This window comes from Eptatretus burgeri, chromosome 3, assembly GCF_056783735.1.
Source record: "Eptatretus burgeri isolate ZD-2024b chromosome 3, Ebu_testis_v1, whole genome shotgun sequence".
Lineage (NCBI taxonomy): Eukaryota > Metazoa > Chordata > Myxini > Myxiniformes > Myxinidae > Eptatretus > Eptatretus burgeri.
The window spans coordinates 37,938,065-37,952,850 of NC_140963.1; the positions used below are offsets into that span (position 1 = coordinate 37,938,065).

The 14,786-nt window shown below is 39.8% G+C and overlaps 1 protein-coding gene and 1 long non-coding RNA gene across 4 annotated transcripts in view; one reads left to right on the forward strand and one right to left on the reverse strand.

Moving 5' to 3' along the window:
- The window catches only part of STAT1 (signal transducer and activator of transcription 1), a 75,420-nt gene that overhangs the window by 52,049 nt on the left and 8,585 nt on the right, over positions 1-14,786 (forward strand). For all 3 annotated transcript variants that reach the window (XM_085872954.1, XM_085872952.1, XM_085872953.1), the window contains exons 8-17: positions 3,543-3,694; positions 4,101-4,259; positions 7,033-7,125; positions 7,260-7,319; positions 8,446-8,472; positions 8,619-8,712; positions 9,260-9,304; positions 9,589-9,672; positions 10,515-10,613; positions 12,009-12,144. In XM_085872954.1, coding sequence (XP_085729080.1) covers positions 3,543-3,694; positions 4,101-4,259; positions 7,033-7,125; positions 7,260-7,319; positions 8,446-8,472; positions 8,619-8,712; positions 9,260-9,304; positions 9,589-9,672; positions 10,515-10,613; positions 12,009-12,144 — 949 coding nt within the window. The remainder of the gene's footprint in view (positions 1-3,542; positions 3,695-4,100; positions 4,260-7,032; positions 7,126-7,259; positions 7,320-8,445; positions 8,473-8,618; positions 8,713-9,259; positions 9,305-9,588; positions 9,673-10,514; positions 10,614-12,008; positions 12,145-14,786) is intronic.
- LOC147029706 (uncharacterized) overlaps positions 1-14,786 on the reverse strand; it is a 48,060-nt gene that overhangs the window by 5,097 nt on the left and 28,177 nt on the right. The window lies entirely within an intron of this gene.

Sequence of the window (14,786 nt, forward strand, 5' to 3'; positions counted from 1 at the left end):
AGATATTACATCTCAATAAAACAGAACTACTCATAATGAGAGAAGCTTTCCATGATAACACATAAGATCCTGACTAGTGAGTACAAAAATATTGAGGATAGAGGGGTAGCACACTGAGCAGGGTAAAAGGGTGCATCACCTCAACCATGAGTGTATATATGTGTGTGTATATATGTGTGTGTGTATATATATATATATATATATATATATATATATATATATATATATATATATATATATATATATACTGTATATTCTGAAATTCTCCTCACTTAGAACAACACTGTGATGACCTCATCACGATGGGGGTCGTGCCTGCAAACCCAGAAGGGCATCGAGCAGTTTATGAATGCAAAGTCAAAAGCTGTCATCAAGCAGATGAAAAGCAAAGCTATCAACCTGGTTTCACCCTTATTGGGGCTCATCAGGGAAACATATCGTTGCTTCATCCACTTGGTGACTTGAAGCCTTTTAGGCTCAAATACTGGCTATTATATGCAATCTGGACTCACCAATCATAACCAGTGGGGCATCAATAGCCATATCTTTGTATATTTACACACAATCAAATCCAACCCTTCAGTTTGTTGATGGGAATATTAAGAGGGGGGGAGGCAGAGAGTGAGAGGGGTGCGAGAGAGGGAGAAGGGTGTGAGAGACAGAGAGGGAGAGTGGTGTGTGTGTGAGAGAGAGAGAGAGAGAGAGAGAGAGAGAGAGAGAGAGAGAGAGAGAGAGAGAGAGAGAGAGAGAGAGAGAGAGAGAGAGAGAGAGAGAGAGAGATATAGGAGAGGAGGGGTGGGGGGGGGATTCTGGTAGGTGTGGCGTCCAGTTTGACAGCACACACATTGATGAATCACGCTGCCTGTGGAACACCAGGATGAGAGTTTATAGCTGGGTCGGGATTTGAACCCAGGCTAGACAGCTTCGAGTGAGTGTGCGTACCCCTCGGCTTTTATGCCGTGACGTTAACAAAATGTTTTTTTTTTAATTTTTTTTTGTATTTCTCTTTGCCGAAGTGACGGGTCATATAATGAAAGAAGATCGTGCAAAAACAGGAAACTTTGTGTAAAATAGAATTGCTCATTTTCAGCAAGTCAGCAACCACCCGATACACTGCAGAACAATGCGGGGCTAACACATGCGAGTGGCCCCTGAACATTGTTCAAGTTGATCGAAATACAGTATTCAGTGACAGTGCGAATATTGTAGATTGCTCACCAAGTGGCTTAATCACTCCAGCAAAACCGTTGATAAGGAACGGCTTGCTAGCGATCGCCGATCTTTCATATTAAACACGCACCTCCCGGAGATGCCAGAAATATCAAATATGTCCGAATTGGACAAATGAACACTTTTTTTTTTGGAGTCGGAACTGTTGCTAAATCCAAATCTGGAGATTAATTTTTGTAATTCTGCTTGGTTTAAAAGCTTCTTAAGGTAATCGCATGTGTGGAAATGAAATAATGCCACGGACATTGGTGTCTCCGGGCATTTATAAGCATTGCAATGTATCCAGCAATTCGAAGTTATGATGATCAGGCATTTGATGAGTCAGGAAAGTGAAAAAAAAACTTTATCGTTAAGAAATCATTGTGGCCTGTTCCACGTCAAGGCATGGTTGAGCAGGCCAAAAAACATTGTGGCTTCAGACCCCAGTGAGGAGGAGATTGAGACCATAATCTGTGCAGAGCGTTGGTGCTGCTTCAGCAGTCTCCTTGACTATTGGGCACAATCCTGTATGGGTCGCCACTCTGACATAGTATACCAGCATGCTGGAACTCATTTTGCCGACCTCGGAAGGGTGCAGGCCGAGTTAACCCCACCTGGTATTAATGAAACAGCTGAGTGGGATTTGAACTCATGACCCTCGGATCCAAAGCCTGCCAACATAACCATTAAGCCAACACCAGACCCCAGTGAGGTAACCCAAAATATGCCGTAAGATCCCATGTAGAGCGAGGTTTCGAGGATGCACCTGATAAAGGATGTAATTAAATAAGTCTGTTAATTACCATCAAAAGGGGTGTTTCGATTAACCCAAACACCCAATTTTCACTCATGCATTTCCTTGCAGTTTCCTTTGTATGACTGCAAAGTTTCAGGCTGCTAGGTTTCATGGTTTTCGAGTTATGGAGGAGACACACACACACACACACTGTCATTTATTAGTTTAGATTGGTGGCGTAATGGTGAGACCGTTGAGTGTTCTCTCTGCGTCTGAGAGGTCGTTGGTTCAAACCCCAGTCGAGTCATACCATCGATTGTATCAAGAAATAATACGTGCTGCCTCTTTGCTTGAGCATTAAAGAGGATAGAGCATGGACAAACACTGGGAAGGCAATGGCAAACCACCCAATATAACCTTTGCCAAGAAACTGCTTTGGCAGCACAAACGCTCTGTAAATGGTATAGGTTTTTAGATCCTTGTGGAGGATCTCTAAGTCTTACTCACATTGTTGTTCTTCATCTTCTTCTTGTGGACTTTTTTGTTTCACAGCCTACAGTTTTCATTGAAACTTCCTGAAACTTGGCAGATACATGTAAAAATACCCTGCGCAGACAGTAGCCATCTCCGATTTTGAAAATTCCTCCGAGAAAAAAAGTTATGATGTCAAAATATCTCCGCTTATGGAAATCGCCTAAAAAATTATCTCTGAAACTAGGCAAGCTTTTTGAATTCTGTTTGCGGGAATCGAACAGGGCATTAGCACAGATGAATTACCACACATATGATACATCACTATGACGTCATATCAATGTTTATGACGTCATTCCTATTTTTTGACATTTTTTTTGTTTCAAAACAAAACAGTTTTCATCGGATCTTCTTGAAACTTGCCATGTATATGCAGAAAGCCCACGCGCAGGCAGTAACCATCTCCGATTTTGGAAATTCTTCCGAGAAAAAAGTTGACGTCATAATATCACCGCTAATGGAAATCGCCGATACCATTATCTCCGAAACTAGGCATTATCTCTGAAACTGTTTGAATTTTGTTTGCGGGAATAAAGCCGGGCATTAGCACAGTTAATTTATCGCAAACCTGATACATCACAATGACGTCATATTCGTTTTTATGATGTCATCATTAAGAGGATGAGGATCTTGGCTCATTTGAGCTTGTTTTATACATATATTAGTTTGATTGTGTGGGAAAGAAGTGTACAGAGAACAGTTGGGTGGATGAATGAATGGGATATGCGAGAGAGGGAGCTTACAAATACAAGTGGGTGCAGGGAGAGTTATCATAACATGGGGTAGAAAACACCATTGGTCAGGTTGGAAGCTGGCATGAGACAGTGTTGGGTTGTTTCCTTCAAGTAAAAGTGAGATTTGACTATCTTAGAGATGCAATTCCACTGGTAAGAGAAACAAAGGATTGGACATCTTTCTTTTGCAAAAAATAAAAATAATAAACCACACAACAGACGATCAATGTTCTGTTGATTCCATACATTGTATATTTAATTGGTTTAAAACCTCGATGAAATGGACCTAATTTTCAATGAATGGTGAAAACACAGAACTAACTGTTCTACAGGACCTTCTCAAGAGTATGGAGGAGCTAATGGGAGACATTGAGACTTTGCAGAATTCTGTCCTTAACGAGGAACTGGAGGAGTGGAAGAGGAGACAGCAGATAGCATGCATCGGTGGTCCTCCAAACACCTGCCTGGACCAACTGCAGACCTGGTTAGCTGATCAAAAGCGAGATGGAAAATATTTTTTCCCCATCTTCTTAACACTGCATCAGTGCCCCCCCCTCCCCCCAGCAAATGATGCAACCAACTGCCATGTGCTCCATATGAAAAGAAAATAACAAACATATAAAGTTTTGCAGAAACTGGGCAGTTTTACAGTACTAGTTTCCTTTATTTTCTTCATACTTGTAGTTTGTCATAAAGTTTTGCAAATCACATGAAAGGAATGTTTTGAGGAGCAGCCATTTTGTCAATAACACCCATGTTCTTTTGAATCTCCTGATCCCAAATCGATGTTGTTCCTATTGTGTAGATTTGATTGTCTTAGACTCCTGCTAAATATAATACAACTGCAAAATGTGTGATGCACTATTGTGGGACCTTGTGACCTTCTGCAGGTGCACGACTCTGGCTGAGAGCTTGCTGCAGGTCAAGCAGCAACTCAAGCGTCTCGATGAACTGCAGCTGAAGGTGTCGTACAATGGAGATCCCATCCCCAGCCAGAGACCTCGTATTGAGACACAGGCCACTCAACTCTTCTGCACACTCGTCAAGAGGTGCAGATCATGGGGTCACATTAAAGATAAAGTGAAGTTTTTATTTTTTATTTTCAGTGGTATTTTCCTCCCTTCCCAAACTTCACAAACACCAGTTGAAATACACTGTTTGATGCAAATGGTAAATATGATCGTTTTAAAATGGCAACTGATATGAGATAAAAGTGAACTATTGTGTTCACTTTTATCTCACATCAGTTGCCATTTCAAAACTATTCCTTAAAGGGGCACTACGGAGTAAGTAAACATTTTAATAAATATTTCAACATGATAATAACAACGTAGAACATATAGTGGAAGAAATGAAAATAGAAAAGAACTTCTCTGATGTAAATCAGCTTCCTTTTTAAGTGAGATGAAAATTGTAGCCACCTTTGTGGTATAGTGCATGGCTGTATGTAACTGGATGGGAGTGGATGGATGATTTTTGTGGACCCAGGAAGCTGAAGAGGTCACCATGACACTTCACCATATTATAGCGCCTTACTACATGAAAGCAAGCATCATGTGAAGAAGATTTTTTTTTAATTGCCCATTAACAAATTGTCCCCTGTTGATTTATTTATTGTTGATATCAAGATATTGATTACAAGAAACACCTGACTCATGAGGTCATCAGAATAAAGCAAGGGCCAGGTAGTGAACGTAGCTGTGTTGAGTATGTTTTTGCTTCCACTCAAGAGTATGGAACCTTCCACTTTGAATTGGAAAGAGGCATGCCTGTAAAATCTGGGCAAAAGAGTGCTTTGTGTGCTTACGAGTTGTTTTTTGCATGTATAATCTCTGCACATGGAAGAGTGAATTGACAGAGGGCAAAAAGGCAATTAACTGACAGTGGGGTGTGGAAGAAAGTCAGTTCTTCTCTTTCGGAGTCTGAAACCATTCATTAACAACACACATCAAATACAACAGCCAGATACAACATGCAAGGGAACAAACAAACATGAAAAGAGAAGAATAGAGTGGATTAGTAGAAGCAATACAGCAACCCACAAGCAAGATCATTGGGTTAGGTGAGGTCGTGTTTATGGAGCTTGTGAAGATTGGGGGTAGAGATGAATGTCTTGAGTTGGTAGTGCACCACCTGCTTGAAACCCTGGAGGGTAGAGAGATTTAATGACTTCAGGAAGGTGTTTCCACAAATGGGAGAAAAGAGGAACAAAAAAAAGTTGAGTGCAGTGAACCAACAGCACCTTCAGAAAGTATTCACACCCTCGACTTTTGTCGCATTTTGCTGTTTCAGCCTGAATTAAAAATGGATTAAGTTTAAAAAAAAATTTATCACTGATCCACACAAAATACCCCATAATGACGAAGTGAAAACAAGTTTTTAGAATGTTTTACAAAATTAATTAAAAATGAAAAGCTAAAATGTATTGTCTTGCGTCAATAAGTTATGAACTGTCTTGTGTCAATAAGTATTCCACTCCCTGAGTCAATACCTTGTAGAAGCGCCTTTGGCAGCAATTACAGCTTCGAGTGTTCTTGGGTATGTCTGTATCAGCTTTGCACATCTGGATTTGGGGATTTTCTCCCATTCTTCATTGCACATTTGCTTTCGCTTCATATTTGATACATTCTTACTTATTATTTTGCTTATTCATATTTCTTCACATTTGCTCTTCATAGAAAGCTTTTCAATCTCTTGAGCTTCTGTGCCTCACCATCAGTCACCACCTCTTCTAAGCAGACGATGTATCCAAGCTGGCCTCCTATGTGATCCTCCGTCGTGCAAAGTCCTTTCTTGCTAAATCTGTACTTCCCATGACCTCCAAGCCATTTATCCTTCACTCATTGGAATACTGCTATACTTAATGAGCTTGGCCACTCTATTCTACCGCCTCCATTCTGGTTTTTCAACTGTCCAACCATCCTCTGTTCCTCAAGGAAGCATGCTTTCTTCCAGCAACCACCTCCTTCATGTAATTCCCAAATCCATACTTGATGCTCACCTCCACTCTTTTGTTCCTCTGTTCTCCTGCTGATTGAACCACATTACTGAGTGGGTGTAAGCCCACTCTCCTCTCCATGGCTTGAAGGTAGTAGTGCACCACCATCTCACATCTCTATCCATGATCCTTTTGGGCCACATTAACCCTCCATTATACAAGCTCTTACTCACAGGTTACTATGTTTCTCTCTTCTCTTCCATCATTCATCCCCTTGCATGTTATGTCCACCTATTGTCCCACTGTCTATATTTTTTGTTCTTCCCTCAGTCACATTATCTTCCTGCTCTTCCATGATCTTAGTCTTTGGATCCAAAAGAAAAAAAACATGATGATTAGCCACCATTCCATAGGGAAAAGCAGTACTCCATTGAGCGATGGAAAATGCCTTGGAGACTGTGACTAATTCTGATTTTTTTTTCAAAAACGATTTGGAACAACGGAGGATACCTAGTCCGTGGCTGATGTTGGAGGACAATTTTTTTATATGGTCAGCCCAAGAGAGTCTTACAAGTTCAAAAGAGATTGAACCTCTTCCAGTGGATGACCATCTTTATAAATATGTAGGTTCGTTTGATGATACTTCTGGAGCGACAGCGTGAGACTGAAATCAAATCGCCAGGCTTGAAAGACATCTTCCATTTGTCAGACCGGCAACTAATCACTTCCAGATCAGCAGAGAGTGTGGACGCAGTTGGTCTTGTTTTTAAGTTGTATGCCGTTTGGTTCTGTGTTTTTTGAGGAAAGTATAGTAGGTGTTCGGTTCTGAGTTTGCCATGATTCCTTCTATGTCTCTGTTTTCTGCCTCACCCGACTCTATCCAGCTCCTTTGTGGTGGAGCGACAACCCTGCATGCCCACACACCCACAGCGCCCCCTTGTGCTGAAAACGGGAGTACAGTTTACTGTGAAACTCAGGTAAGGCATTGAGCTGATACCTCACCGGCATAGTATAAAATTGCATGCTGGCAATTATCGTATCCCGGCGTCCTGGTGTTGATTGTTTTCAGAATGCAAGATCACCCATATAGTTTTCTTTTTTTGTTATCCAGGCTTTTGGTGAAGCTCATGGAGCTCAATTACCAACTCAAAGTGAAAGCCACCATTGACAGGTCAGTAGGTGAACTAACCATGAAAGATATATTTATGACATTTACATTTCAATCAATCATAGAACAGTTTGTAGTTGGGAGAACCAACAGTCACTATAATTGTGGGGACTCTATCCAGAACGTGAAACACAAAGGCACAACCAACTCGAGATTTTATGAGCTTTAGTCACAAGCCTGGCCCTTTTAAAAACTCGAGCTATCCATGTATTATGTTAAATATTTCAGACACCTGTTCTGAGTTATGGACATTTAAAATCAGTTGTGGAGTTACTTTGTCCCATCATTCAAACTTGGCTAGTGTCCTTGTATATCCATTATAAAACCTACCATTCACTCACTCATGTGCAATACAGTGTGTCAGTTTGACGGAAGCCATTTCTTGTTTCGGGTTACAATCCTGGACGCGTCGCCACTCCGACGCAGGATACTTGATTGGGTGGTCAGGAATTTGCGACTTAGCCAGGGTGCCAGTATTAGCTTGCCTTCTCTTCGTGAAAGACACTGTGAGATCTTTAATTTAACTTCCACCAACAAAACGCTAAGTTTCACATCCATCCGGGGGATGGCAGAATCGCCCTGCATGCGAAACACCAGGAAGACATTTTATAACTGGGCTGAGATTCAAAACCAGGAAAGACAGCTCAGAGGCGAGTTTGCATACCGCGAGGGCCACAGGCCATCACGTCAGCCCTCTATTCTTCAAAAGACAGCAAAAGTATATCAATGTTATTCAAGGCAAGAGAAACAGGCTTAAGTGTTGGGTCTTCATCTTGAGAGAGTTTTATGAGACAGTTGAAACACAAAAGCAACTTTCACTCTAAGATAGCTATTAAATTTCCTACTTCCAGTAAAAGTGTTTCCTGTTTGTTCTAGAGCCTTCAGATTGCTTAGTATGGTTAGAGGTAGAAAACATATCTCAGAAGTAGCATACTTACCTTCAAGCTGTTTGGTCTGGCTTGAATTCACAACTATAAAGCGAACAAGTACAACAAAGTTTTGTGTTGTCCTCACTGTTATTCAGCTGCCCATTTGGTTAGGTGTTGTGATCCATGTTGTGTGTGTGTGCATGTGCGTGCATGTGATCAACTTGAACATTCAACTTTTTTTTTTCTTCATTCCCTTTTAGGGATGTGGACAAACTTCCTGTAAGAGGGTGAGCATACTTTGAGTTTATTCCTATCTTGTGATGTTTCTTTTTTTTGTTTAAGAGGAAGTACAAAAATGTAAATACTGCAACAAATTTACAAACATTCCATTGTAGTGCCTTAGAGAAATAAGGAGCTATCTCTCTCCAAACAGATGCCGACGTTTCAACATTCTCGGAACAAACACCAAAGTAATGAACATGGAGGAGTCAAACAATGGCAGCCTGTCTGTCGAGTTCCGGCACCTGGTCAGTTGAATGCAAGACCTTTCAACCAAACTTTTCATCCTGTTAGTTTGTTTAAAATTCACTTCAGAATTGTAAAATATTTAGACGATTCTGCGATAAACATGTGATACGAGTCATTTTGCCTGCTGTCATCTCACTGCTTCAGTCAGAAAATTGTCTCCATCTGTCCCAGGTGCAGCTGATAAATTCTGAACTGCCCTACCTGTCAATTAGGGTTTCACATATTTGAGTCCAATTTAATAAAGGCTCAAGTTAGACACATTGTTTGTGATATACGTCTGGTTTTTCAAATACGAAATCCCAGTATTTGTTGAGCGCTTGGAGGTATTAGTGTACTTTCAAGACCACAAAAGTGACGAGGCAGTCTTTGATGCTCATCTCTCTTATCATTCTCAAATTTGGAGTAAATGGCTCTCCGTGAACAAACAGCATCTCACAATTGTACAGCTACACTCGTACCATTTGTTGGTTTTCCATAACCTTGTATTGACCCTCCTTCCCCCTCCATGCCCTTCCTCCTTTTTCTTCCACCGAACTGATCCCACAGCAACTGAAAGAACAGAAATGCTCAGCTGGAGGTAGAACAAACGAGGTAATAAATTAAGCTTCCAGGTGTGGCTGCACAATGCCTCCTTGGAGTTGCTGGTTCAAACTTCAGCTCCTTTGTGCAGACAATGAATACAATTAACTGGTGACAAGGAAGCCTAAATCATTTTCATCTCAAATGTCAAATGCCTGATGAGACCTGCTGTTTCCTCGTGCTACTCTGCTTCATTATAGATGACCTAGAAAACATTAGGGCATCATATTTAACAGCTCTACGAACAACATAAAGTTATGCTGTGATGTCAGGAATGATATGTATTACCTTTTCAGGGTCCCTTGATCGTTACGGAGGAGCTGCACGCTTTTACTTTTGAAACGCAGATGGTCCATCAAAACCTGAAATTTGACCTGGAGGTAAGCTTTGGATGGGTTCATCGCTCCCAACAGATCGCCAAAATCAAGCATGCATGCTCTGTACCCCTGTACTCTTAGAGTGCAGTTCCTTACACTTATATTAACGGAACTTCACTCAGACAAACACGTTTTTACTATATATACACACATTACATTACATATATATATATATATATATATATATATATATATATGTAATGTATGTATATATATATATATATATGTAATGTGTATATATATATATATATATATATGTATATGTATATATATATATATATATATATATATATATATATATATATATATATATATGTAATGTATGTATATATATATATATATATGTAATGTATGTATATATATATATATATATATATGTAATGTATGTATATATATATATATATATATATATATATATATATATATATATATATATATATATATATATATATATATATATATATATATATATATATGTAATGTATATATATGTAATGTATATATATGTAATGTATATATATATATATATATATATATATATATAATGTATATATATGTAATGTATATATATGTAATGTATATATATATATATATATATATATATATATATATGTAATGTAATGTGTGTATATATATGTAATGTATATATATATATATATATATATATATATATATATATATGTAATGTAATGTGTGTATATATATATATATATGTGTGTATGTTTGTATGTGTATATATATACATACATATATACTTTTTTTTTCTTCCAAAGTAGCAAGAGTTGATGCGAAACAAGAATGGTTTTGAACATAAAGAAGTCCCAATTTGAATTGTCTGATTGCAGACCAGCTCGCTACCAGTGGTTGTGATTTCCAACGTGAGCCAGCTACCCAGCGGCTGGGCGTCTGTGCTCTGGTACAACATGCTCACCAATGATCACAAGGTATAGCAGTTCACAGGACAAGGGACATTCTCAACAGGGGGATATCCATTTTCCATCGCATGTGCAATGCATTTTGGGAACCCAGATGACAAGCCACCATGTTTAATATCAGAGCATTCCTTTTTGTCAATGACATGAGTTTTAATAGCCCCAAAAATGACTGAATGCAAAATTCCAATGAGTCAAAAGTGGTCGAACTAAATATCTGATTGAAGCAGCAAGAAGGGTCTACAACTGGAATAAAGGTCGAATTAGTGCAGAGGTAATTAAGTTTGAGTTGACATCACAGGCTTTAAGTGTTTGATTTGGCCGTTTAATGATATACGATATCCGCTCCCCATGCCGTCCTATTAAACAATCCATCTCTGTGATTTTCAGTATCCTAGAAATTTTGAGACACTCAGAACCATGTAAAGAGAGGTTTATTCTCTTTTTTCCGACATGGCATATTTAGAGAGACGGATAGAGGAAAAAGCATCAAAGAAAGGGAAGGAAATGTATTGGCAGAAATATACGCAATTTTAACTGACAATGTCCAAACAGATCTTTTATAGTTCATCCGAATGAAAACTGAAAACCTCACTTGTGGCTTATGGAGGAAGGGCCAGTGGTCAAATTTGAACAATAACATCCATAAATGTAAATTTTGAATGAAATAAAGTTCAAAACTTTTTATTATTCAACATAAAAGTTTATTCGTGTGTTCGACCTACATGCAGCCAAAAAATTGTCAAACCGCTCTGTTAAAAATCTGTATTTTGTGTTTTAAAATTCTGATTTGTATAGTGAAATCCTAGGAGCAATTACCCACTCAAATTTCTTATTACCTTCAGTTAAACTCGGTCAGTCATTCGGTGATTTCCTTGGGGTTACTAACTTCCTATGTTTCATAGTAAATGCTGTTGGGATTGAAATCATGTCTTATAATTTTTTATCCATCCTCGAGGTGTTCACCACAAACATGGTCGTAATCGGCAGGAATAAGCTCTCTCGGAAAGATGTCCCCGATCCTTTTTTGTGGGGGGGGGGGGGTTTGGCGTCGCTTTGCCATTTTTTTTATTGGCAGTGTTTTGGTGCCTAAACTTCCATTGAGAACACTTGAGAGCCAACTACAAAGTGTGAACTGAGCACCACGTGTATAGCTAACTGTGTGGGACATCCTGATCACACATCCATGAAGGTCATTAGTGAGCCAACAGGGTTCTTTTGAGAATGTGATATTTCTATCTCTCTCGCTGTCTCTTTATCTGTCTCTTTATCTGTCTCTTTATCTGTCTCTTTCTCTCTGTCTCTGTCTCACTGTCTCTGACTCGGTCTTACTGTCTGTGTCTCGCTCTCTGTCTGTCTATCTCCAACGTCTCTTTTCTAACCTTTCTCTAACATGCTAATGTGCAGAATGTAGGTTTCTTTACGAACCCACCACCAGCAATGTGGAGCCAGCTGTCTGAGGTCCTGAGCTGGCAATTCTCATCGTGCACAAAGCGAGGTCTCAATACGGACCAACTCCAAACACTCGCCGAGAAGCTCTTGGGTAAGGGAGCACCGACCGCGTACACGAGCTCCAAGCTGAGCACACACGAATGTTGTAATGATTTTGTAATCGTGCCACTCTCAGATCATCAGAACAAGTTTTATTTTTATTTATTTATTTTTAGTTGGCCTCTTATTGATGTTTATCCCAAAATGTAAGATCAAGAAGTTGGAGAATCAATTTTGTTTTCTTCAAAAGGACTTGGTTCATTAAAACTTGTTTAAGAGAGACAGAGACCATTAATGATTTGCTTTTCATTACAATACAAATAAAACAAATGTCATTTATCTTTCAAATTTATGGTCTTGAAGCTTTCCAATTACCTTTCAAAGTCAAGTTTTCTTCTATGAACTACTGATCATCACTTTTAACTGCATAACCCAAAAACTTTGCACTAATGACTGCTAAAATTAGTTTGGAAATACGATCACAACTTGATACTCCCTAACTTGTTGAATTGCATTGGACACCAACACAGAAACGGACTCAGTGGTGTAATAGTTGGAGCGTCCGCTCTGAGTCTGGGAGGTCGGTGGTTCGAACCTCGGCCGAGTCATCCCAAGACTTTAAAAATGGCACTTGCTGCTTCCTCACTTGATGTTCAGCATTTATAAGCTAAAAAGCAGATAAACCCCAGTGGTTTGCAATCCTTCTGGGTGTGGGGGGTGGGGGGTGGTCTCCTCGATTTCCCCACTGAATCCCACATCACAAAAGTGTAGTCACCGGAAACCAGACATTACTGGGAAGTGATGTCACTTCCCACACGCCCAGTGGCTGTTTGTCTGAAGTTGGGTCTGGTGTTTTTGGGATTCACTAGATATCCGTTATTGTCGGGTTTTCCGTGTGTGTGTGTGTGTGTGTGTGTGTGTGTGTGTGTGTGTGTGTGTGTGTGTGTGTGTGTGTGTGTGTGTGTGTGTGTGTGTGTGTCTACAACGCGAGGCTCAGCACAAACCAGCAAACCGATTTCGATGAAACTTGGCGAACAGGTGCCATATGAGCTGGGAGTGTGCGCGTTTGAGTTTCGTTGCTAAGCAACCACCCGTTGCTATGCAGCAGCCAAAAAACCGCGTTTTAAGAACCCAAACGGTAACTGACGTAGCACGGCTTCTATGATAGGTAGAGCGACCGGACCAACTCCTGCCTATTCCTTGCATCCCCATCTAGTTATCGCGACAGCATAACATTCCTCTATCTCTCATAGTTTCCAAATGGCAGCCCTCCGAATGCGGAAAGGTGGTGAACCAGGGAATATGTTAAGTGACCTTAAGGCCAAAAAAAAAAAATGTTGCATTGGCGTAACGGGTCACTGAAAAATAGGGTAGGTCGGTCGGGATGTTTTTTTTTTTGTTTTTTTTTTTTCCTAATAAATCCCTCCCAAAATCTCCCCCGGCTCGAGTACCACCCTTTTTGTCGGCGGGTTCTGTCCGAAACACTTCCGGGTTTTTGCGATCGCAATCAACAAGATACTTGAAAACGATAGCAAAACAACAAAAATAGCAATAAAATAGGGTCGGCAAAATTTTTCGATAGCAAAAAAACGTAGGGTCGGCGGAATTTTTAGGGTCGGGCGGGTTATGCCAATGCAACATTTTTTTTTTTTTGGCCTAACCTCGGAAACCGTCGACGGCGGAACGTTCAAATTCGGTGTATGGATAGAGTTTAATAACTACTACAAAAATGAACCGCAGCATTTTTCCAGATTCGATCACCAAGGGTGTCGGGGCTGAAATACGTAAAATTCGAAAAAAATGCTTTTTCTCGACCTACGTTCACTATTTTCAATACTTGTCCTACAGTTTTGAATGTGGAGAAACGAGACTTCGGAATTAAACACTTCGAGATATTTAGAAAATTTTACTCGAGCCGATTTTTGATTTAGGTTTTATTTTTCAAATGGTAGTCCTGTGAGGAGTGCCAGTTGGCAAAATACGCAATAGGAAAAATTTTGCCAGGCAGAGGAACAATTGTATGTGAACCAATATGTCTTGGCAATGAATCTTCGTCGGTGGATCGGTCAGAATGAAAAGCATCGTATCCAGTGCTTCGATCCTAGCGAATCCCTCGTCGCCTACCGGCTTGTTTCATGTATTTGTCTGCAATAGCTGAAGGGCCCATCTCTGAGGGCACTCAAGTACTGTTCTTCTCAAACAACTCATATAACCATATTCTGTGAGAACTGCATTATTTATTTAGTTTCAAGTTAAGATTATTTTGTGTGCACACTGCACATGTATCTTTTTCATTGAATTCTAGCTTCAGTTCCCCCATGCGTTTCTGGGCGAGAACACACACCACCTGGGGGTGCTATTTTGGCTGCAGCCATAAAAACATGTGTGATAGCTGCATGAAAATAAGAAGAAATATATGTGTGCACATGATTTGTCTTGAGCTCACATGCAATCCTCAGTTCCCGGAGAAAAATAAAATGCCTGCCCTCATTTTGTCCTGCCTTCATCCAAATCTTCGCCATGTTATGAAAGTGTGACATTGCTTTGCAACAAATGGGTTGAATATATAACTAGAATGAAAAAAGAGATGCGTTTTGTACTGCACAGCACTCTAAAATTTAAATTAGCTCCTCCATTAACGTTACGGAATTATGAATTAAAACGGCACTTAATTGTTGCATTAAATTTGCCTTA